Source organism: Chrysemys picta, chromosome 4 (genome assembly GCF_011386835.1).
Source record: "Chrysemys picta bellii isolate R12L10 chromosome 4, ASM1138683v2, whole genome shotgun sequence".
NCBI classification, from domain to species: domain Eukaryota; kingdom Metazoa; phylum Chordata; order Testudines; family Emydidae; genus Chrysemys; species Chrysemys picta.
This window is the reverse complement of record NC_088794.1, coordinates 134718658-134743250: the sequence shown is the minus strand read 5'-3', so window position 1 is coordinate 134743250 and position 24593 is coordinate 134718658. Positions and strand designations below refer to the sequence as shown.

The 24593-nt window shown below is 42.2% G+C and overlaps 1 protein-coding gene across 12 annotated transcripts in view; it reads left to right on the top strand.

Moving 5' to 3' along the window:
• Positions 1 to 10511: 10511 nt before the first annotated feature.
• Positions 10512 to 24593, top strand: part of CDC42BPB (CDC42 binding protein kinase beta) — a 117066-nt gene continuing 102984 nt past the window's right edge. For all 12 annotated transcript variants that reach the window (XR_010600766.1, XR_006176362.2, XR_006176361.2 and 9 more), the window contains exon 1: positions 10512 to 11125. Coding sequence is in view for 8 of the 12 variants with exons in the window: in XM_065593652.1 (XP_065449724.1) it covers positions 10948 to 11125 (178 nt within the window). In the remaining 4 variants the exon portion in view is untranslated. The remainder of the gene's footprint in view (positions 11126 to 24593) is intronic.

Sequence of the window (24593 nt, the reverse complement as noted above, 5' to 3'; positions counted from 1 at the left end):
GACCTCAATAGCAAAACTCCCAGGGGTAGGTGGACTTCGCTGGAGGTATCACAATTTAGACCAGCTGAAGATCTGCCTCTGGGAGTTTGGCTATTGACATCAAAGGACTGTGCTATTTGCTATGAACGTCAATGGAGCTGTGACCATTTACACCAGCTGCGGATCTGCCCCTGATTAACTTCAAGGCAGAAGAAGCAGACTAATTAGCCCTTAATCTTCTTCTCAGGTACTATTCACCCACCCAAAGTTTTGTTGTGCTTTTCTGGGTTGTCCACCTGTGTGTCACTGTGCAGTCAGTTTTGCATCTATAGCATTTGAAACGTCATCATTTTTGCTCACAGAGAAGTTCCCATCCCCTGCTGCAATCCAATAAATAGCTCACACAAACACAGAACCACGTGATAAACAATAATGTCAACTGCCTCATGGTAAATTACATGTTTATTATATAAACGCTCATGCATCAGGGAAGGAGTGCTCTGTATGAACTTACTCCCATCTTGCGAATCCTTACAGCTCATTCTTGCTTGTGATCTGATCTTGCTTGAGACCTTTCTGATATTCTGACTCCATTCTCTCAGGCACGCAAATAGCCTGAGATGAATGACATTTGCTAGATTGAGTGGTGTTTATAGCCTAATCACTACTACATCTTTTTCCATTGAAAGTGTAACATTGATGAAAAGGTGTGAATAAACAAAATGACACGATAAATCGATCCCCGATCGCTCTGCCGTCGACTCCAGAACTCCACCGCGGTGAGAGGCAGAAGCGGAGTCAACGGGGGAGCAGCGGCAGTCGATCCCACGCTGTGAGGATGCGAGGTAAGTCAAACTAAGATACGTCGACTTCAGCTACGCTATTCTCGTAGCTGAAGTTGCATATCTTAGGTCGAACCCCCCCCCCCAGTGTAGACCAGACCTTTATTAAATAGTGCATAATGCTGTGCAAAAAGGAATACAAAATAAATTATGTGATGAATACAGATCATAGAATATCAGGGTTGGAAGGGACCTCAGGAGGTCATCTAGTCCAACCCCCTGCTCAGAGCAGGACCAATCCCCAGAGAGATTTTTGCCCCAGATCCTTAAATGGCCCCCTCAAGGATTGAACTCACAACCCCGGGTTTAGCAGGCCAATGCTCAAACCATTGAGCTATCCCTAACCCCATAGAAGCATGGATTTTGTTGTCAATGGTATTTAAGGTATGAGCATTTGTATATATTATATACAATTAGCGACGTGATAGGGTGAAACCTAGTACCTTGATGGTACTATAACCTAGTACCTTGATGGAACTTAAACTAGATTGTATGTGCCAGATTCTGATCTCAGTAGCATCAATGTAAATCCAGATCGAACCTAATGGCATTCCTCCATGTACACAATTTTTGCACCTGAGATCTGAATCCATCCCTATGTGAAAACTTCATTTAATATAAAGAAGTAGAAAGCAAGCTGTCTTTATCCACCGTGTGGAATAAATCATATTATTTCTGGAGGAAACACTGATCTATCTAAAAGTGTTCCTGAAAAGCAGGCAGTATGATGAAGAGCCTTGCATGGATTTTTTTGAAGATGAACTCAGTTCGGTTATTCTATTATCCAAGTACGTCTTGAATAACTCTGCTAGACACTGGTTTTAGGTCTCATTACAACAGTCTGTATCCAAGTAACTCTCCTTTTTTCCTATGACTGCACATATGTTAATTACCAACTCATTTTGAATGGTTTCTTGCAATGTAACTCCTTATGCTTAATTGTCTGTTCCACCTTATATTTAGCTGTGACACTCTGATTACCTTTCCCAGACCTGAAGCAAAGAGCTTGATGGAGCCTGACGGCTTGTCTCTCTTTTACCAACAGAAGTTGGCCCACAAAAAGATATTACCTCACCCACCTTGTTTCTCTAATATTCTGGGAGTAACATGGCTACAACAACATTGCAAACAGGTCCCACTGCTGCATTTCCTGTAACTTCATAATGAGTTTAAGTGCCTTAAGCAATAATAGATGGCCATTTGCCAGTTCACTATTGAACAACTAATACTGATTTTCAGTGTCTCCCATTGCTTTTTGGCCAAAATACAATTCAATTTTCCAGGATGCTGACGGAACTTAAGCGTACCTTAGTAACATACTGGAACCATTTCTGATGTAAGCTTATCATTAGGGTTAAATGCTTATCTATGTGTTCTCAGTTGTGGGGAGAAAAAAGGATACAAATCGAGGAACATCTTATTCTAAACAAACATCTTGCAAAATGCTAGAATACTTTGCCCTAGAGAGTGAATATTTTTGTTAATAAAGTAGCATGACTCCTAATGCAAAAAATACTTTTATTTTTAAAGCAAACTAATTTTTCTTCCTGCAGCCGAGTTAGATCTTGTTGTGCTAAACAACTTGGGACCGCTCTCCCACTGAAGTCAGTGGCAGTTTTTTCAGTAACTCAATAGGAGAAGGATTGGGCATATAATGCTTTCATCTCCAGTCTCTTCCCCCTAAAACACAACATGTTCCTAATATTTTATATTAATATCCACTATCCCCAACATCCCAGAACAACTAATACTGCTGCAGATTGGAGAACAGAAATGAGGAAAGTTCACATCTGTTTTTTTCATAACTATCAGCTAACGCTCTCCTTTTAATTCTTTGCTACACACACACTGTTGTTTTAATCTCTGATAAGCCAAAGCACCATGCTCAAAAAAATAGAAAAACAAATTAAAGATTTTGGTACCGCACCAAATCATGTGCATAAAAATCCCCTCTAGCAATGTGGCACTTTTCACTTTAGACTAGGATTGATTTTACTGAGTCTGGCAGCTATTAAGTTGCCATAATGCAGTACTATTAACTGAGTGAATATCAAATATGGATATCAAGGGCTGGTGGTGCCATTGTAGGATGTCTGTAATTATCAACAAGTATCAGTCTCTTTTTTTTTATGTCTCCTCTACAGCTCTGCTTCAGAGTCACACTTGCTACCCTAGCTGATGAACCACCAAGTAGCACATATACACCAGAGTTTCTTTTTGTTTTGCTAACAGGCAGCATTTCACCAGTGTCACCCATCTGAACACACTAGATCAGCTGAACCAAAGTTTTTTCCCAAGGCATGGTGGGCTCGCTGGAATGAACAGAACTGGAAATGGGGTAAGTGAAGCAGTTGTGTAATCTAAACATCACAATGACTATCTCATCTTAAAAGAAATGGCTTAAATATGAAACACCATTTCTCCCATCACTGAAAAAGTTCATTTTAAGTCAAATTCTAGAAAAGCCAGGTGGTTCCTGTCACAGGGGGCCAGCCACAGTAAGTGAAGTAGGTTCAGCTCACCTGTGTCATCACATGCACTTCCATTTGGCCAATTAAAAGGACTGGGCAGCACCTGAGTGTTATCCAGGGGAGAATATAAGGGGAGAGAGCTGGTGAATCAGTGTTGCCTGGTCAGTCAGGAAGGGCAGGTGAGAGTTGCTAGAGCCAGAAAGTGTTTCCTGGGGAAGGCTGAATGCAAGGAGAGCAACAAGAAAGGATTCCTAGCTGGCTTCCCCAAGCCATAGAGCTAGGGCTGGAGGGTTTGAGAGGACTGAAGGTAACTGCAGTAGTGGCGGTAGAAGCAGCAGTAGAGGGAGGTGCCTGCTGGCTCTAAGCCAAGGAGCCAGAACTGAGGGCTAGAGAGGGCTGAAAGAATGGGAGTCCCTGGAAGGACTTACCTGCTGACATCATGCTGTAGAGTTGGACCCCAAGGAACAGTGAGAGGGCCCGGGCAGTGAGATGAACTCCCAGCACAGGCTGTAGGGATGCCTACTGGGCAGAGCAGGGTTGCACCTCACTTGTTAGGGTTGGGCTGGCTGTCCTGGCAGAGGGACAGAAAAGGACCAACAAGGAGCCTAGGTGTGGTCTGGAACGACTCCCAGCAGAGAGGCTGATGGAGATGCCTGCTGGGAAGAGCAGGAGTTTCCTGCACTTGGTTTGGGAAATGGAGGCTTCTCCTCAGTGATGAAGTCCAGACATATAAAGGTAATTCTTAAAAGTGACCTGCAAAGCAGAAGAAATTGGGTTTGTGCCCTATTACGCTTCTCTGATCTATAAAGAGAAACAGAGATGTTTACTTTTACATCTGCTTGTTTTTACATTAATGGAAGCCTATGAACTGGAGAACCCAACAGATGTATGACGTTGGGACTTTTGTAGGGGATTCAATAAACTGTGTTTTGGTAATAAACTGGCCCCAAGGAGGGGTGTTATTTAAGCAAGAAACCCTGCAGTGGATTTTCTGGGGACTTTGAAAGGGGGAAATTAGGCAAGGTTGCTCTGACAGTTCCATAATGGATTTCATGGCAGCAACTGTCCTTCTTGGTTAACGCTGTTCTTCAAATGTTAATGGAGTAAGTTAAAATTGAAGTGATCAGTCTTGTGGTCCTTATGTTAGAGCTGCCTGCAGCCATGGAACATTTGGATCAATGACATTGGAGGGTTGTTGAGCTAACAGCAGGGAGCTAGGCTCCAACATTTCATGGGGGGTTTTAAACTAACACCAATCTTTTGGAGAAGATACAGTTTGAGAGGAAGCTTGGTAGAGCCACTGCATTGTGCTGGAGGGACTCAAGCCATTCTGGAAGTTCTGTTACCACATTCAGGGGCAAGGTTGGATGATTTCTCTGCCTCTGATGGAGTTCATTTGTTCTCTGGATTCTGCTAACAAACCTGCCAGAGGGGGACAGACCTCTGGGCCTTAATACAAATACATCTAAAAACTAATTAATATATAATAGAAAAATATGGAAATATTTTGAACATTTCTGTCATAATATGTAATGACAGAAACATTCAAAATATTTCCCAGGGGAGGATATCCCTGGACTGCCCTATAAGGGCTTTACTTTAACTTTCACTTCAAACTTTTCAAGTTAAACTTTGTGAAATATATATTCCAGTTATTTACTGAAACAAAGTATAAACACTGCTAGCAAATGCACTTAATAGGCATTAGTTTTCCAAGTGATTTTTGCCTGTGTCCTTGTCATGGTTATAAGGAAGCATTTATTTAAAACTGGAAAACACATGAACAGATTCCTTAGTCCCTCCCACTTCCTCTCTGAGAAACTTCCCTTCCTCAGAAGCTGTTTGATTTATCATCATGTACAAAGGCAAAAACACTTGAGAGATTCCCTTCCTAAAGCAGCACATCAGTTGGAAGCTGGAACAGACAGTTTCTTGGACAGAGAAGCAGAGTTCTAACATCCACCATCCCTACTGAAGCCATGGAGTCCTGTTTACACTAGGGACATTTTCTAAGAATTTCCCACTAGTGTTATCACCAGCTCAGCTCCAATGGTGATAGCAATGGCAGAATTCTTAGTGTAGATGGCTCACCGGGTGCTGCAGGTGTTTTAATGTTATGTTGATTAGACCAGTTACAAGAGCTGGCTTACATGATGCAGTGACTCAGTCCATAAAGTTAAGCACATCCATAAGTGGTGGGTATTTTTAGTTGCGTTTATTCTATATATAAAGAAGTCCTGAATGTCTGTTTTAATTATCATAAATAAATCAACAGTCTTTATTTTTATTTTGCTTCAAAATATCAGAGAGGTGAAGTCTTGTCTTCCCTGCATTAGCTGGAGGATTCTTTAGATGACTTGGATTCAGAGTTGGAACTTTCTCAGACCCTAATTCAAAAAGGGAGGGGAAGTTGGACCTTAAAAAAAATAGTTTTTTCTCCCAAGTCAGTCACTTCTCCCCTCAACTAAAGGTTTCACTTGCTTGGGTTTTTTGTAAACCTCATGCATCTGTTAGTTTCTCCAATTCATATTCTTCCATTAATATTTTTAATGTAAAGGAGAAGTAAAAATAAACATCTGTTTCTCTGTATATATCATAGAGAAGCATAATAGGGCGCACACCCAATTTCTTCTGCTTTTAAGAATTACCTTTATATGGAGGGACTCTGTCACTGAGGAGAAGCCTGCAGCACCCCTATTCTTTCCCTTTTAGCATGAAAGGGTAGGGTAGAGAGGATACAAAATACATTTGTAATCTCAGTCTGCCATAGTCTCTCCCATTTCTGTACTGTGTTCTCCTAAATCCAAAACTGATCTGAGTGTGGATTTTCATCTAGTCACAAAGTGGTGACACAGCTATTTCCTGTTGCCATCAGAATTTCTCTCTTTACTGGTTACCAAGTTGCATGGAATACAACCAAGAACAAAAAGCAGAGGCCTGAGTTGGATTGAATTTGAAAGACCTTTACAGTAGCTATAAGGATTTATGTTGACAGTTTTGCAAGTCAAGGACAATTACAGAAAACATGATCGAGAACCCCTCTGCTTGCATTAGATCTGAAATAAAAGAGAATTTTAAAGATTACAGTAAGAAAAAAAACAATAAAAAGGGGGGTTAGAACATAAGAGCTGCCATACTGGGTCACAGCATGGTCCATCTTGCCCAGTATTCCGTTTCTGACAGTGACCCCATACCAGCGCTTAAGGAGGAGTGTACAGAACAAGGCAATCATTAAGTGATCTACCTGTCTTCCTCTCCCGGCTTCTGGTAGTCAGAAGCTTAGGGCCTCCCCACGTATGGGGTTGCATCCCTGACCATCTTGGCTAGCAGCCATTGGTGAACTTATCTATTTCTTTTTTGAACCCAATTATACTTTTGGCCATCACAACTTCCCATGGCAATGAGTTCCACAGGTTAATTGTATGTTGTGTGGAAAAAGGACTTCCTCTTTTTCATATTAAACCTGCTGCCTATTAAAATCCTTGGAAGACCCTGTATTTTTTTTTGTATTGTGTGAAAGGGTAAATATCATGAAGTGTGCGTGTGTGTGTGGGGGGGGAAAGTATTTTTATAGACCTGTATCATATCTCCCCGCCATCCCTCTTCTAAGCTGAATAACCCTAATCTTTTTAGTCTCTCCTCATACAGAAGCCGTTCCATACTCTCAATCATATTTGTTATCCTTCTCTGAAACTTTTCTAGTTCCACTATCTCCTTTTGGAGATGGGATGACCAGAACCACATACAATATTCAAGATGTGGGTGTACCATGGATTTATATAGTGGCATTATGATATTTTGTCTTATTTTCTATCCCTTTCCTAAAAGTTCCTAACCTACTGTTAGCCTTTTTGACTGCTGCTGTGCAACGAGCTGAAGTTTTCAGAGAACTATCCAGGGTGACTGTAAGGGCTTGCCTACCCTTACCAGAGGATCCAGGCTGCGATGATTGATTTAGCGGGTCTAGTGAAGACCCGCTAAATCGACCACCGATTGCTCTCCTGTCGACTCTGGTACTCCACCGGAACAAGAAGAGTAAGGGGAGTCCAACGGGACAGTGTCACCTATCAACCTAGCACAGTGTGGACCCTGCGGTAAGTAGATCTAAGCTATGTCGACTTGAGTCACGTTACTAACGTAACTCAAATTGCGTAGCTTAGATTGACTGACTTTCCCCAGTAGTGTTGACAAGGCCTGTGTCTTTCTTGGGTGATAGCAGCTACTTTAGTACTCTTCCACCGAAATATGTAACAGGAGAAATAACACGTAAGATGCCTCATTTAATTTATTTTAGCCAAATCACATCTATTTTTAGTATGTGGAATTGGCACACATGCGTAACAGAATCAGTATACCTTAAACTACAAAGTCAAGCTTAAAAATGTGTTTTGTGTACATAGGATATCATTTGTAAACTAGGTAGGTTTTTTTTGTACGTGCAGTCCTTAGTGTCAAAACCCAGCACTATCTGAAAAATACAAAACGTCTGTGTGTTTTAAATCTAACTTCTCATAGAGCAGCTATAGTATCCCCATTCTAATAAATGACCTTGTGTGTGCTGGTCTGACATGTGCAATCCTAAACTTTTTTAAGGCAGGCTCCACTATTATCTTTTGGCCCATCCTCCATCTTTCCAAGTCTTAGACCTGATTCTCCACTCACGCTGTAATAAGCCAGAAGTAACTACTGAAGTCAATGGATTTCCTGTAACCCAGACACCTCAGGTAAATCTGAAAAGTGTCACAGTGAAAGTGGTGTACATGGGTCCAAAAGAATTGGACCCCTTGATTTTGGAGTCATCAATAACACGAGGCAGACACAATTTACAAATAATGGGTACGTATTACTGCATCCAATTGCAGTTCCCTGTACACCTTCTTCTCTGCTGAGGGAGGCTATTTCCTTCACCTGCAGCAGCGGACAAGAAGTGGAAGGATGGATCCTATTTCAATGTCTTTCAACCCCTGACCTTCTTAACCCTTTGTTCTGATCAACTCATTCTAAGGAAGATCTACAACAGAAGTAACAAGTGGAAAATGCCAAGAGCTCCATTCAAGTTCAGCAGCAGGAGTAAGCCAATTCTGACAGTTAAAATGCTTAGGGCGCTACAGCCAGATGTGACAATAGAGTTAGCAGTGTTAGAGAGAGTGATCTCTCTATAACCAGGAAGTAATGGAGAGTTAGAATGATAAAAATACCTCTATATTCTGTGTAAAATGTTTTTTGGAAGGGAATGGGACAACAAAGGTAGAGACACTCCGTAGTAGCTTCCCTACACATTAGAAGTGCAGATTTTTAGTATAATCAGTTTGACCACTAGACAAGTTGTGGTCTCAGTCTGAGACCACGCTTGCTAAGTGGTATCAGTGCATGCAGCTGACAGGTACCAACATACAGTTCTACATCTGGATCTGAGTAGGTCATGGAGATAACAGCTCCCAACATGCCAGACAGTGTCTCTAGGTGGTCACAATCCATGGAACCAACTAACATCTCCAGCATGTTATCACAATCCATGGCCCACGGTGATTGTGTCCTAGAAAAGACATTATGCCTGAGGGGCAATGTCCCCTAAAACAAGAGCTTCCACCATGTCATACTCCATTCGACCCTAAGTGGCCATGATACCTGGCGATCGCTTCCAGTATGTAATACTCCATGCTGTATGAGGACATCGGATTTATGGTGTGTTCAGGGTGAAAGCACTCATTTTTCCCCTCTAAGTGAGGGGAAGTGACAGTTGGAGGAGAAGAGGGGAGACAGTTGACGGACAGATGCAGGTATTGTGGAACTTGAGAGAGAGAGAAACTGAGAGTCTGTGAGTTAACTGAGAGAAACAGCGAGAGTGCAAGAGGGCAGCCAGAGGAACAGAGGGAAGTCAAGAGTAAATTGAGAGATGGAGATTGAGCAGGACAGACAGACATGCACATGAGGGTCCCTTAGACCGACTTGACTAGCCAGCTTTAAACTATGTTTGATGGCATGTTCTTGAGTATCAGCGTGTTTGTTCCTGAGCATTAGTTCTAGTAATCTCCTATCATTGATTCATGTTGTCCCAGAGATGCAGAACAGGAGCACCCAACGTACTGCTGTTCCAGTGGGTCTGGTCTAATGTGTACTACCACAAGCAAGCATCACTGGGGCTGAGTCCCTCTCCTTCAGGAAGTTATGCGAGGTGCTTGTGCCTCAGAGAGTGACTTGGGTAGTAGATAGTACCCAGTGAGATATTTGGGGAAAGGGGAACTTTGAACTAGATATAATAAACAACCCTATAATAGCCTGTGCAGACTGAGATAGGTATAGATATCTTTCTTCATTTAGAGAAATATATGTAGTTAAGTACACTTAATAGTAAGTTAGAGAGTGTGTGTGTGTGTATATATATGTATTTTTTTTCAATCCTTTATACATACTTTATTATATATTCATCTATTTAATGTTTTTGTAAGGAGGTGGAATCCAGTTCCATTTGTTCTGGGTTAAATAAAATAGCCTGTATGTTCTTTTTTGACAACCTATTGTATTAGCTTGGCTACCCCTACATTACCTTTTATCACAGTGTAGCACTCCCCGCTCCCCCCAGTGATGGACCATTACTAAAGCTTGGGCGGTGGTTTTGGGATGGAGTGACCCCCAGATGCATTTCAAATCATAACAGAGTAACCCTACTCTGAGAGGTCCGTCCCGGCCCCGAAGCGCTGCTCCATCGCGTGTGAAGGGGCCCCGGCCCCTGACTTGACGGCTCCGGGGCTGCCTTATTGACCAGCTCAGCCAACCCCTCCCACTGCGCACGGCTCTGTCTGTGCCCTGCCCGGGGCTGCGCTCTGCATGGGCGGCTGCAGTGACACCTGCCCTGGGGTTACCTCACCCACGGGCCCGACCTGAAACCCCCCAAAGCAGCTGCCGCAATTTTCCTAGAGGCAGATCAGAAAGAAGGGAGGAGCCGATGCGAATCTGCTGAGGGGACGCCAAAGTCTCCACTTCCCCTCCATTGCCGGGGAACGAATTGTTTCGCCTCCGCTTACGGGTGACGAATCTGCGGAATTCATTCTAAAGACACTTGATAGCTGCCCTTCCTCATTTCACACTACGGCAAGCGGCTTCCTCCAACATTCCTCAGTGCGGCTTCGCCCCGCCCCGCACGTCCGTGCGTGGGGACGCTAGCGTGGTGGGCGTAGCTCTGGGTCCCGGCTGGGGCCGCTTGGTGCCTCCTCCGGACAGAGCCGTGATCGCCACCGCAGAAGAGTCGCTGCTGCCCCGGGCTACCTGAGGCCTCCGGTCCCGTTAGGCGGAGCAGCCGCGGCGGACCCCCGTTCCCCGTAGCGGACTCCAGGGCGCTGAGAGAAGCCGGGGGCGGCGGGCGGGCGGGCGCAGGAGGCCGGGTCCGGGCGGACCGGTCAATGGACCAGCCGGGCCTGGGGCAGAACCCGTGGAAGCAGCTGCCCGGCCCCCGGGGGGGCTCCCAAGATGTTGGCGTGAGGGGGAGGAGGAGACCCCGCCGCTGCCGGGTCCGGGCCGCCGAGCCGAGTGCCGCGGAGCGGATGGTGCTGCCGCTGCCGCGGGGACACTGAAGCGGCGGCGCCTCGGGCCTCCGCACATCCCCATCCCCGTCCCCCTGCCCGGGCCGGCTCGCCCCGGCTCCGCCCGGCGGCACCATGTCGGCCAAGGTGCGGCTGAAGATGCTGGAGCAGCTGCTGCTGGACGGGCCGCGGCGCAACGAGAACGCGCTGAGCGTGGAGACCCTGCTGGACCTGATTGTCGGGCTCTACACCGAGTGCAGCCGCGACTCGCCGCTCCGCAGGGACCGATACGTCTCCGACTTCCTCGAGTGGGGTGAGGCCTGTCGGGGGAGGGCGGGCGGGCGATGGAGGGATCGCCGGTGAGGGCGGTTCGGACACCTCCCGGCGGGACGGGGAGGAAAGCCCCGGAGCTGGGAGCAGCCCTGGACCAGTGAGAGCTGGCTGGGGAGGGGCAGCGCCGACTAGTCATCCCCCCCACGCCCCGGGGTTAAACCCCGGGCTTTGCATGGAAAGGAGAGGCCGCCCACTGGGTGTGGCGCCTCCTTTGGTAACACCCTAGCCGCCAGGATGTGACCCTTGAAGCCCCGTAACCACCGCCTCCCAGCTCTGCCTTCTTTCCAAAAGAGCCGCCTGGCAGCGAGTAAAAGGAGTGGCCCCGGAGTGCCCTTGGCCTGAAACCCCGCTTGGCTTAGCCTGAAATGTCAGGCTAATCCGGTGCCTACCTGGAAATGGTGGGGGCAGCAGGGGCATGCCAGGAAATTGTTTATTTAGCAAGGCTTTGTGCCCTGTTTGTGGCGGATTTGTTATAATCAGTTGAAAAGCGGGGGGTGGGGGGGAGGTGTTTCGTGGGGAGGGCACTTGACATTTAGGGTGCACTTTTTAGTCTGAGCACACATCTGAAGGAAAGGGGCTATTCCAGACAATCCCTGTGATAGTAGCATTATTTGTGTTAGTTTCATGGTGGACTAACCAACACAAACACAGAAAATCCACAGTCCTACTGACAAAGGAAAGGCAGGTGCAGGTGGTGGCACATAGAATAAAACCTTTTTCTTGTAAAGGTGCCTGACTACGTTAGGAATTTTATTTATAGGTAGTCATTTGGCATAGTGTTGTCAGGCTGGATTGGAACTACTGCCCTGATTTATGTTAAATTGGTGATGGTAGCTGACCTGCTTGGGTTGTTGAAATAAATAATACTGACTGGTGAAGGTGACTAACTTTCTTCATGGGATAAAAAACTGTGGGGGAAGTAACACTTGCAAGACCATGGGCGCCTTGCATTATCCTCTTTGTCACACACATGTGAAGTGGATTTTTAAAGAAACACTTTAAAAAAAAAGGATTTCCTTGGGGAGGGGGTTGTAAGGAAGTCAATTCCTTTATCTTAATAAATGCCTTAATATTAGACTAATGCTCTAAAATATTGGGATAGTTGGTTCTCCTTAATTTCTGTGGGGACCACCATTCTTTGTTATATGCTAATAAACTAAGAGGATTCGCTTCCTGCAGTCTTCTGTTGCTGTCAGTAGTGTGATTGTCAACTGAATAATTAACCACTTTATTGCATCTGCTTTGCAAGTCTGCAGCAATGGGTGCATTGCTCATTTGTTTTGTAGTGGGAGCTTTTTGTATGTCATCTGCAAAGTGGATTCTGTTTCCATATTCTTGTAACCAATTGTGTATGATCATTTCAGTTTTTGAATTTACATGCAGGCAAGTTAACGAATATGATTGTAACAGACTGTTTATAGTCTAGCCCTGAGATTGAGAAGAGAGGTTAGGGCAGGCTGATTTCTGGAGGATAAGGTACTTTCTCTATAGTTCTTTGGTGATTATCTCTTATTGGGCAACCACCATATTGTCATCCAGTATGTTAATGACAGACTAATCTGTTACTTCTTGTAAAATTGGTTCTCCTATTCTTATGCATCATACTCATGGAATAAATATGAAAAGCTTTCTGGCTTGATGTGAAGTATGGCTAGTAATAACAGTAGCATATTTGTTGCATTGTGATACTATCAAATCAATAACTGTAGGCCATCTTAATGTAACAGAGTAGCTGTTTAATAATGCATGTAAGCTGCCATCTGGTGCTATAGGATTTATAAGTAGGGATAAAAGTTTATAATCAAAACAGTTTGATGAAAAGGAAACTGGTCTAAAAATGTAGTTCTGTATATTTTATATTCCATATACAAAAAACTACCTTTAAAGATGATCCAGGTTGATTAATATGTTCTCCCCCAACTGTGCATGCCTTATAAAGCAAATAAATGCCAATTATGGGACACCTTTTATCTGTACCCGAATACCCTCACAGCATATTTCCAGTGATGGACTCCTCATCAATAGGAACTTGCTTCTGCCTCCAACTAATAAAGAAACACAACGCACAACACACATCTTCCTTGTGGTAGAATGCAAAATCTTAATTACAGACTCAGTATTAGCAAATATTCAAGGTTGATGTGCACAAGTTGAACGTAAACTGTCATGTTTGTGGGGGAAGTATTAGGTTGTAGTTCTACTTTGAGGGAGATCAATGTGTCTCCTTGTCAGTTGGAGGCAGAAGGAACTTCCTTCTGACAACATGGAGTGTGTCACTGTCAAAGGAAATGTGCTATGTAAGAGGGGACCTATAACTGGCATTTCTTTGTTTGGGTTTTAACCTGGGGGATATTACACATAACCTTAGTTATGTCTACACTACGCACCTTTTAGTGACACAGCTGTGCCACTACAGCCATGCCACTAAAAGGCACACAGTGTAGCCGCTGTTTGTCAGCAGGAGAGAGCTCTTCTGCCAACAAAAAAACTTCCATCCCCAATGAGCAGCAGTAGCTTTGTCAGCAGGAGAGCTCTTCTGCAGACAAAGTGCTGTTCACACTGGCGCTTTTTATCGGCAAAACTTTTTTGTCGTTGGAGTATGGTTTATTTTCCACACCTCTGAACGACAAAACTTTTGCTGTTCAGTTTCTAGTGTAGACAAAGCCTAACTTAACCACGTCTAAGGGAAACTTTTGTTTATGGATTTTCATAGGTTCTTAATTTGACAAGTGAAAGGAGGCTTTGGGCATGGAAGGACAGACCGGGATTTATCTCAGTATTTCCTATGGCTTGTAGGGATACGGAGGAAGCAAAGATGTTTGATGTGGGGGACAGGGGGAGGAGCTGCCCTTCCTAAGCCTGGCACAAGGGAGCTCATGTTCCTGGGGCAGTAGAACAATGTGAATTACCCTATCTACTCCACCAGGCTGGCCATAGCTCCGTACAGTGGATGAGCATCTCAGAATTGCAGAACTTTACAGAAGCTGCTGAGTCCGTAACACTGGAGCTTATAGCTGCTCTCTCCCTGGAACTCTGATTGCTGCTTCCTGATTGTCTGTGCCAAAAACTTCTGCTCATCTCCTTACTGTTTCCTAACTGTTAGAATGTAGGGGTTGGTCATCTTCCTCGTGGCTTCAGTCCCATTGGAACTGAGCCAAGAGGCTGCCTTCTTGACTCAGGATAGTCTAATTTTCCCATGGCAAGCAGAGCGTGCAAGTGTAGTATTTCAGTTGAATCAAGCTCTGAGTCTGGGGAAGGGAAGAGAGGGTGAGAGGTTCCATAAAAAGACCTTTAGTAGGGAAAGATGAGCTGAACTGGAAGCCAGGAAAGGAGTTCAGATCTCTCGTCTGCTTTTAGCTGTTTACATTTCTTTTCACTTTTTAACTTTTTATTATCAGAGGGGTAGCCGTGTTAGTCTGAATCTGTGAAAAGCAACAGAGGGTCCTGTGGCACCTTTGAGACTAACAGAAGTATTGGGAGCATAAGCTTTCGTGGGTAAGAACCTCACTTCTTCAGATGCAAGTCTAACAGAAGTATTGGGAGCATAAGCTTTCGTGGGTAAGAACCTCACTTCTTCAGATGCAAGTCACTTGCATCTGAAGAAGTGAGGTTCTTACCCACGAAAGCTTATGCTCCCAATACTTCTGTTAGTCTCAAAGGTGCCACAGGACCCTCTGTTGCTTTTTAACTTTTTATTGAAAAAGGGCTCATTTCTCCACCACCACCACCTTAGAAGGTAGGCAAGTATCAATCACACAGTTTGCACAATCTGCGTGTTATCTTATTTGAGAATGTCCTTACTAGGAGCAGAAGCCAAGTTCTTAATATTGCATACCCCAGTCTCATACTGTTAGAAAGAATTTGTTGGATGTCAATTCTTGGTGATGCTGCCTAAGCTGTTGCTTTAGCCACTAGACAACACTCCTTTCCCAGAGCCAGGAATAGAATCTAGGAGTCCTGATTACTAGTCCCCTTGCTCTGACCATAGGTAACACTCCTCTCCCACAGCCATCAGCAATCTCAGGCCGCCTCCTACCATCTACTACAGTGGTTCTCAACTGTTCCAGACTACTGTACCCCTTTCAGGAGTCTGATTTGTCTTGTGTACCCACAAGTTTCATCTCACTTAAAAACTACTTGCTTGCAAAATCAGACATAAAAATACAAAAGTGTCACAGCACTATTACTTACAAATTGCTGACTTTCTACTTTTTACCATATAATAAAATAAATTAAAATATAAATATTGTACTTGCATTTCAGCATATAGTATATAGAAGAGTATAAACAAGTCATTGTCTGTATGAAATCTTAGTTCGTACTGAGTTTGCTAGTGCTTTTTATGTAGCCTGTTGTAAAATTAGGCAAATATCTAGATGAGTTGATGTACCCTCAGAAGACCTCTTTGTACCCACAGGGGTACACACATCCCTGGTTGAGAACCACTGTCAGATAATTATAACTATTTACTGGATCAAAGTGTGTGTTAGGTCTTTCCCACATTTAAAAAAAACAACAACAAAAGGCTATTTCAGTAACTCAAATGGTGTAGGGGATCTGAAGATTTGTGGGTTCAAATCCTACTGATGTGTATGTACAGGGATTCTTGTGGTTGGTTTTCTTTTTTTTTTTTAATAGCTTATTTAATTCACATAGTGAGAAAAATATCCTTTTGACAGAAACCTCAGAGTGAAAAAACATTACAGTATGTAAATTATGGCACAGCATCCAACAAAACATAGATGTTCTACATTTCATTTATGTCAACTAGTGGCAGGTTTTAGTGAAATGGCAGCCATCTTTGAGGGCAGCCTGTAGCTTCAGTCCCATGGAAAATAGTGATGATCTTTACTTGTGACATCATCCATTGGTGATGCAGTGGCAACTTTTACTGAAGGCATAAAGAGCTTCATTGATAAGTATAGGATGTGACAGCTATATTGTCTGTTTTTTCCTGTTTTCCCTGCTGTCTTGACAATCATTGATAACTTTGCGTAATTAAAATCTAATGTATATTCAAAGGTAGCTGGTAATGAGTCTTAACTATATGGAAAGATTGAAGGGTGACAAACCAGCCACTTGTTATCAAAGGCGGTCTGCAAAAAGTCAATCACTGGGACATTTCAAAAATTCATTTTTAAATTTGCTTCAAACTAAGCAATTCATTGGCAGTCCCAGAAAATTCCATCTTTACCAACATTGTGCTGTAAATTTTGGGAAGGTGCATAGTATTCATTTTCTTTTTAAAAGGCTAAATCTCTGCTTTAAGTGGAAATCTTACCTGAATCTTAGTACTGACATACGACCAAGCCTTTATAATATGTTTTCATATTCCAAATTAGTGGGCTTATTAAATTAATTACTTAGGATAAAATTTTCAAAAGTAACTTTGGCATATAGGAGCTTATCACTACTTCCCATTTTCAAATTTTACCCAGTGTTTCTCCTAGCTTTGAACACCCATTTTAATGCATTAAGTATGAATAGTGGGACTCTCAATTATTGGTAGCGTGATACTGGTTAAAAGAGCTAATGTGGGTTGCACAAATAGGGGAATCTCAAGTAGGAGTAGAGAGATTATTTTACCTCTGTATTTGGCACTGGTGCGTCCACTGCTGAACTATTGTCTAGTCCAGATGCGCACAACTCAATATTGATAGAGGGTTCAGAAAAGAACCATGAGAATGATTAAAGGATTAGAAAACATGCCTTATAGTGAAAGACTCAAAGAGCTCAGTCTATTTAGCTTAACAAAGAGAAGGTTAAGGGGTGGCTTGATTACAGTCTGTAAGTATCTATATGGGGAGCAAATATTTAATAATGGGCTCTTTAATCTAGCAGAAAAAGGTATAACACAATCCAATGGCTGGAAGTTGAAGCTAGTCAAGTTAGCTCAAGCCTAAATTTCTAATGCTTAGAGTAATTAACCACTGGAACAATTTACCAAGGGTTGTGATGGATTCTCTGTCACTGACTATTTTTAAATCAAGATTGACTGACTGCTTTTCTGTATGATCTGCTCTAGGAATGATTTTGGGGAAGTTCTCTGGCCTGTGTTATACAGGAAGTCAGACTAGATGATCAAAATGGTCTCTTCTATGGACCATGGAATCTATAAATGGTCTTGGAATCTATAAATCTATGGTAGATGACATAATCTTGCCACAAGAAACAAGTTATATTCCCTATCTTAATCTTTTATAGAATAATTAAATTCAGATTAATTCAAATAAATTTTGGTTAATGAGTGAAAAGATTATGGTCGCTGAATACAAACTTGCTGTCTTTTGGCAAAATGTATGGTATTATGGTGAAGATAGCAGCAAGCTCTGTATTTATGTTGCCTAATACTTCCAATTTAAAAAATTTCTAGTGGTGTGTTTTGCTTTGTTTGTTTTGAGGCCCCCCATACCTCCATTGTTTGCCACAGGCTTTGGAAACTAAGCAAGGAGAAAGTCCTTAGGCTAGAGAAGTGCCTTTTCTTTGTCCCATGAAATTCTGCTCATGTTTTGTTGAGAGATAAGCTGCTAAAAATCACCATTTATTTATATTAAGGAAAACTTTGCCAGGAAATTGAATACATAGCTACATTAAAATAATGTTATTTTGATTGTGACTTGAAAGTTCGGAACTTGAAAGTTAGGAAGTGTACTGACAGTTATAAATTAAGCAACCTAAATTCTTTCCCCTACATTGTTTTTAAATACATGATCGCATACTATTTTTCTAAGTGGGCTTCTGTCTTATTCCGTGCATAGCATGGATGCATAAGGGGGCACAACTGTGGTTGCAATCATAAAGCTAACGTTTCCTAACTTTCAATTATGGAAACTTGGAACCTAAATAACCTTCTTTCAACATAGCTTTTTCATGTGAAATATTACTTTAAGTTGAGTTTTGCCAAGAAAATACTTTTGTCACCACAACTTCTAGTTGATGCCAGTGAAGTCTCTCATCAGTATATGAAAACTGAGTGGATGTCAGTTTAGTTAATGAACTTCAATGCACTGAATCTCTTTACCAGGTGAAGTTAAACTAGCTCTTTCATACAAATATGCTTATTTCTGATTTGGTAGTGATGGAATTGTTGTATACTTCTTGGAAATAAATGTCTTAACTACAAGAGTCTCAGAACTGAAGTGACTAATTGTCTCATTAGATTCCTACATGGAAACTAATTTTGATTTTAGATTTCTTTTCAGTATGTATGTTTAATATGGAGAAATGCTAGTCCAGAGTTAAGTTAGTAATATTTTCTTTACTGGTGTTTTTGGTCCTATCTAGATCCTGCAAACTTGTGCACTCCAGACTTTGTAAGTGTAGTTTGTTGCAAGAGGAGAACTGGCATAATTTGAGGTCATTCAGACAAGCAGTTTCTGAGAGATGAGTTTTAAGCAAACAAGGTATAATTCAGGCTTTGAAAAGTCTAATAATGCTTGCTTTCTCAAATCCAAATGTATCACAGAAAAGAATCTTGATGAAATCTAGTGGATGTGACTGACTTATTCATTACAGCAAAAGGAATAGAATGCTCTGCCACAAGCAAATCTTAGTGTGTAAAAATCAGGTGGGTTTGTTGATGTTTTCTAATTGGTATTTGTCCCTGACAGTGTAAAAGTACCAGTTCGCCAAAGATTTGCACAGACTCAGGACTGAGTTTTTAAGCCTTCCAAAGATTTCATGTGGGAATATACACTTAATGTAGACATTGCTGTCTAGCTGTTTATACCACACCTGCCACCATGGGAACTGAGCGCCTGAATACTTTCTTTTGAAAATAATAATGTATGAGTGTCCTAGGTGATCTGGTAAAGAAATTCACAGACTGAGAATGTTTAAGTGCAGTTAAGATTGTGATACAAGATGAATTATCCTTGTAACTGACTCCCAACATGTGACAGGTAACTGAAATATTTACGATCCATTGCTATTTCATTGTTACACATATTGGCTCCCTTCCTTCCTGATAGTGGAATAAGCAATATCCTAATGTTCTTAATCCCCAAATGTCTAACTCCTGATCCATTTGATATATTTATACAGATTCTCTGACAGATTCAGATTATCCAAATGCAAGACTTAATTAAAAAGACAAGTTTTTAGTCCTAATGATTGTTGAAGGTAACTTCCTGAATGTGCAAATGTAAGGTGCTGTTTTAGACCTTGATCTTGCAAAGATTTAGGCATGTGCTTAACTTTATGCACTTTGAGTAATCCCATAGAAGTCAGTGGAAGTACCTTCATGCATTACAAGTAAGCGTGTGCGTAAGTCTGCAGAACAGGGCCATTGGCATCCTGAAGTGGTTCCGAGCTGTGAACTTCCACTGTTCAGGTTATAAGGGTCTGATCTTTGAAACCTAATAATACTTACCAGGGACTAAACCTTCAAACACGATTAGTGTTTTTTGGATGCCTAATTTGAGAGACCTTGAAAGGGGCCAGACTTTTGGAAAATGCTGAGCAATCATTCTCTAAATATCATACCCTAGTTGGGTACCCGAAATCACTAGTTGCTATGGAAGACGTAGGCCGAGATTCTCCTAATTTATGCACAGTTATCTCAGTTGTGTGCACATCTTAGCTAATTGTATATGCACATAGCCAAATAAACAAACAAACGGCAAAAATAACATTCATCCTAAATGTGCTCTGTATATTCTCTTCCCTTGCCCACAGTGATGCTAAATACATACAGTTACTTTGCTAAGACTTGGTCTAAACACAGTTGTTCCCGTTTTTAAACTAACTTAGTCAACCCATTGCAAAATGCTGTGTGGACATTTAATTTCATTTAAATCTGTTTTATATTGGTTCAACTTGCATCGTTACTAAATTTACCAGTGCAAGCTAAACTGATGAAATCCAGTTTTAAACCGATAATGTTTACGCAGAGACTTGTACTAGTTTATTTAAATCAGTTTAAAAATGCTCTTGATGAAACTGATACAACTTCTGTGTGGATTAGGCCCAAGTAAAAGGTTTGTTATTTTATAGGCAGTGCTTGATATCCAGTGCCAACTAGCAAGAGTGAAAAAGATGTTTTGCTCCTGTACCGTTGAACCCCTCCCAGCCCCTGAGGCTATTCATCTGGCAATTTAAAGGAATTAAATACAATACACAACTGTTTTGCTAACATACGTGGTAGTGTAGACATGGCCACAGTTCCTTTACCAGTGTAACAATTCTGGTTAGGAGAGTGACTTTTTTTACTTAATAGTTACATCAGTACAATGCCCCCAATGCGGAAGCAGTCAGACTGGTATAAGGCACCTTTAGATTGGTATATCTTCCTCTTTCTGTGTGGGAGCATAAGCACCTTTGTACTGGTATAGCTGATTACACACCAAGGGTGTTGTGCCACTTTAGGTATACCAGTATTAAAGTGGCACAAATTTTGTGGGTAGACAAGTCTTTAGAGTAATATCTAAAGGCCTGAATTAAGGTCATGACCACATAGTGCTAGGAGCTTACCAAACACAGGTAGAGATGGTCCCTGCCCTTGAGCTTTTAACGTAATTAAAGACAAAATTCAAGTGAGCGTAACAGTCAAAAGGAGGGTGGGGAGGACAAAGGTAATGATAACAAAGTCATATGGTTACACGGTCTAACAATGTGCACAACTTAATGGATCTGAATCAATTAAATGTTTCATATTATACTGTAGTACTCTCTTCTAACTCATCTCGTCAATCTGTCTCCCCCATGTGCACGTCTCTTGACCCTTCCTGCCCCACACTCGCCCATTACAGTTGGAAATTCTACTAAACACGTAATAACCAGAAGGCTACTTGCATCAATGTGTCATGAATGATAAGGAAGCCTGATGTCTAGGAGCAATGACCAGTGAAAAGCCAATCCCCTGATCCTATCTGCTAAGGAAGAGGGATGTTGTAGGAATTGTACAGTAAAATCTGTCTGGTAAATTTGAAGGCCCCTTCTCTCTGGATGTAAGCAAATTCACTGCCTTCTCTTACCCCTCTCAGTGTAGAGTTCTCTGTCTACTGTGAGGATAGAAGGGAGTCTCACTACTCTAGTTCTTCCCTAGCTTCCCACCTGCTGTTGTGGTTGTCTCTGCTACTTCTCCTGCCTCTGTTCTTCATTCATCCTCACCAGTGGAAAAACTTCAGTGGCTGTGTCTGCTGCTGCTCATAATTTTCCTAAGCAGTAGCAGCATGAAACTGACCTGATTTCTTGTCAGTTTCATTGCTGCCCATATGTATTGCTGGGTGGGAAATGTTTTTTCCCATCTCGCAAATGTTTTTACTTTTCAAAATTTCCACATCAGGACAAACCCAAGACCTTTTGGTCATTTTTCTTGAGAATTTTTCATAGGGCCACCCCAGAATAGCCTGGCCCCATGTCACAGTATTGCCATTTCAAATAGTGTATTATGTAAAAAGCTTGATGTTCGTGTTTGTATATGTGTGCTATCAACAGATTGGGGTTTTTTTTTACAGTAGAGTTGTCTTCCTGATATCATACATTTAGAAGAAATGTGCATGAAACAGAAAATCAATTTTTTCTTGAAAATAATGTAGTCTATACTACTGAAATAAGTTGAATATTTTGAGATTGATATATGTAAGTATCAGCCATATCATGTATTTTTCAGGCATCAAGTTTTTATGGGCGTTCCCTTTTTATATGGTGAGAATATAAATATTGACAAGCTTATAACTTTAACTTCATGCTTCTGGATGAGGAAAAGATGTTAAGAAGCAGTGGCACTCCTTTTCTTGGCAGTAGGACAGTATTACCTGTACTGGTTGCAAGTCCTCTTAGCCTAACATGGTTTACCCATGAAGGATTCATCTTTTTTTCTTAGTAAGATTACCTTTTTGTCTTGTTAGTTGTTAAATTTTTTTAAATAATTCATAACACTATTGTATAGGGTTCCCAAGAGCCTTACATGGAGCATCTAGTCATGCAATTTCTTGTGGAAAATATAGGGTTAGCTTGTCAGTTGGATGTAAGAACTGGGTGGCAAAAGGGTCTGAGATGTGTAATTTTTAAATCTGTTTGCCAGACATTAATGGTCAGAGCATGCAGTTATCTATATAAAGGTAAACATGGAATCTTCCTTGTAATTGTTATAATCCATAATCTGGGAAATTATCTCTAATTTTAATGTTTTTCTTAAGCTTTCCACTGTCGTTGTAACATAAGACTTGCACAAACTGTTCAGAGTTAAACTTAAACCCTGTTCCCAGCACTGCTAGCATCACTTAATGCAATAAACCAAAAATTGCCGAGACAATTTCAGGCTCCATTAGAAATAAATCATGCTGCCTCTACAATGCTGTAACACTGTAATTTAAATGCTTCCTACATCTACTGAAGTGGTTTTTCTGTCCGTGTGGGTGATCCACCTCCCCAAGTGGCAGTAGCTTAGTCTAAGGAAGGAATCTGTAACAACTAGCTGCATCTACACTGGGGGATAGGTCAGCTTAACTCTGGCATTTGGGGTGTTAATTTTTTCATACCCCTGAGCAATGTGGCTAGGTCAATCTAAATCTTAAGTGTAGACCAGGCCTCCGTATTTGCTACATGGAAAAGGAGAAAATTGGCAGGAAACTTCTCGAGTCTCTAAAAGGATATTGAAGCTGGACAGTAAACTATACAGATAACTTGATAACATGCTGTCTAAAGAAAGATATTCAACTTCTTTATTCCTAAACACTTTAAGAACACATCATATTTACAACTAATAAAATCTGGCAAATTAACCAATTTTAATGCTTCCAATAAGATAGCTAAGTTGCAATAGTGTACATTATTATTATTAATGCCCTTCATTTTCAGTGTTCATTTTTCTATGAAATATTCCTGGGTTTTATCCAGGATATTTTTGGCCTGTGGGACTGCACTGAAGGACCAGGGTCTGGAAGGGTCTGTGTTGAGTTGGGGGCTGGTACTTGTGGGGTGCAGCCTCCCTGCAGGCCTGTCACTGCAGTGATCGGGTGGTCTCTGCTACCTGTCCATCTTGCTCCTCCACTGCACAGCGGAAGTGGATGGGGCTGTGCTGAAGGGCCATGGTCAGGACAGGAATAGAAGGCTGCATCCTTGCTGGACAGAGCCAGGAGTGCTGGCTCCCTTGCTGGACTGAGCGCCCTCATAACCCCAGTCTGTGTCCGCAGGGCACAGAGTCCCAGCTGCTTCCCCTGCCAAACAGAGCCCCCTCCTGACTGTGACCCTTCAGCATGGTCCTGTCCACTTCCCCTTGGACAGTGCCGTGTTGAAGGGCCAGGGTCAGGACTCATGAGGTTCAGCCTTCTGTTCACCTCTCCTGATTTCTACCCTAGTCCTGTCCATTTCCTCTGCGCCAAGATGGGCAGGGAGTCAAGTCCAGGAAGCTGAGGCAGCCCCTCCACTATAGCAATAGACCCTCACGGAGCTGCAGGGTTCCTTAAATGCTACCTGGTGAGTACCCACCACCCGCTGTGCCCTGTGAGTACTAGGCTCTCCTCTCACCACTGCCCTTTGTTTGCAGTTTTTACTGATTTTCCCCTCCTCCCCCCACCACATGTTTCTATATTTTGGAATTAACACTGATAAATTTGCAGGAAAAAATAATACAAAGGAAAATGAAGAGTTTTATATATTTAATATCAGACTTTGTATGCAAACCTTTATACTTTGCAAAGACAGGTAGCTTTGTATTCAGTAGGAGTGCAATTCTTAATATCGTTTAAAATGAGTGTAAACATAACTTGAGCTCAGTAAATACACCTCTACCCCGAAATAACGCTGTCCTCGGGAGCCAAAAAATCTTACTGCGTTATGGGTGAAACCGCATTCTATCGAACTTGCTTTGCTCCGCCGGAGTGCGCAGCCTCGCCCCCATGGAGCACTGCTTTACTGCGTTCTATCTGAATTTGTGTTATATCGGGTCACATTATATCGGGGTAGAGGTGTAATTAAACTAAAGTGGTGCTGTTAACTGTGTGGTCAGTTGTACATGCATTTTCAGCATCCTCAACATTTACAGCAAGAAGCTTCTCAAAAGCTCAAATAAAAGCACTGCTTTGATTAGGAAAAATGCACTTGTGTAGGCCGGGATGTGTTCCTGAAAAACATATTTATAAAACAGTGCTATAGATTACCTAGGGACTAACTGATAGTATGGTCTAACAGGTGAAAAAAATCCATGATCACTGTGGACAGGAGAAAAGGTACTAGAACTGTACTAGTATAGTGTTTTAAACATGGGTATTGCTAGCATGACCTAAAAAGTAAATGGCCTGATTCAATGGGATATGGGCATCTACATATCTTGGGTACGTATATATTCCCTGCTACTGTAATATCTGAACATCTCATAATCTTAAATGTGTTTATCCTCACAGGACTCCTATGAGGTAGGGGAGTACAGTTATTATGGATGGGGAATTAAGACAAAGGATATGTCTACATAGCCATGTATGCCTAGGGTTAGTGGGACTTGAGTC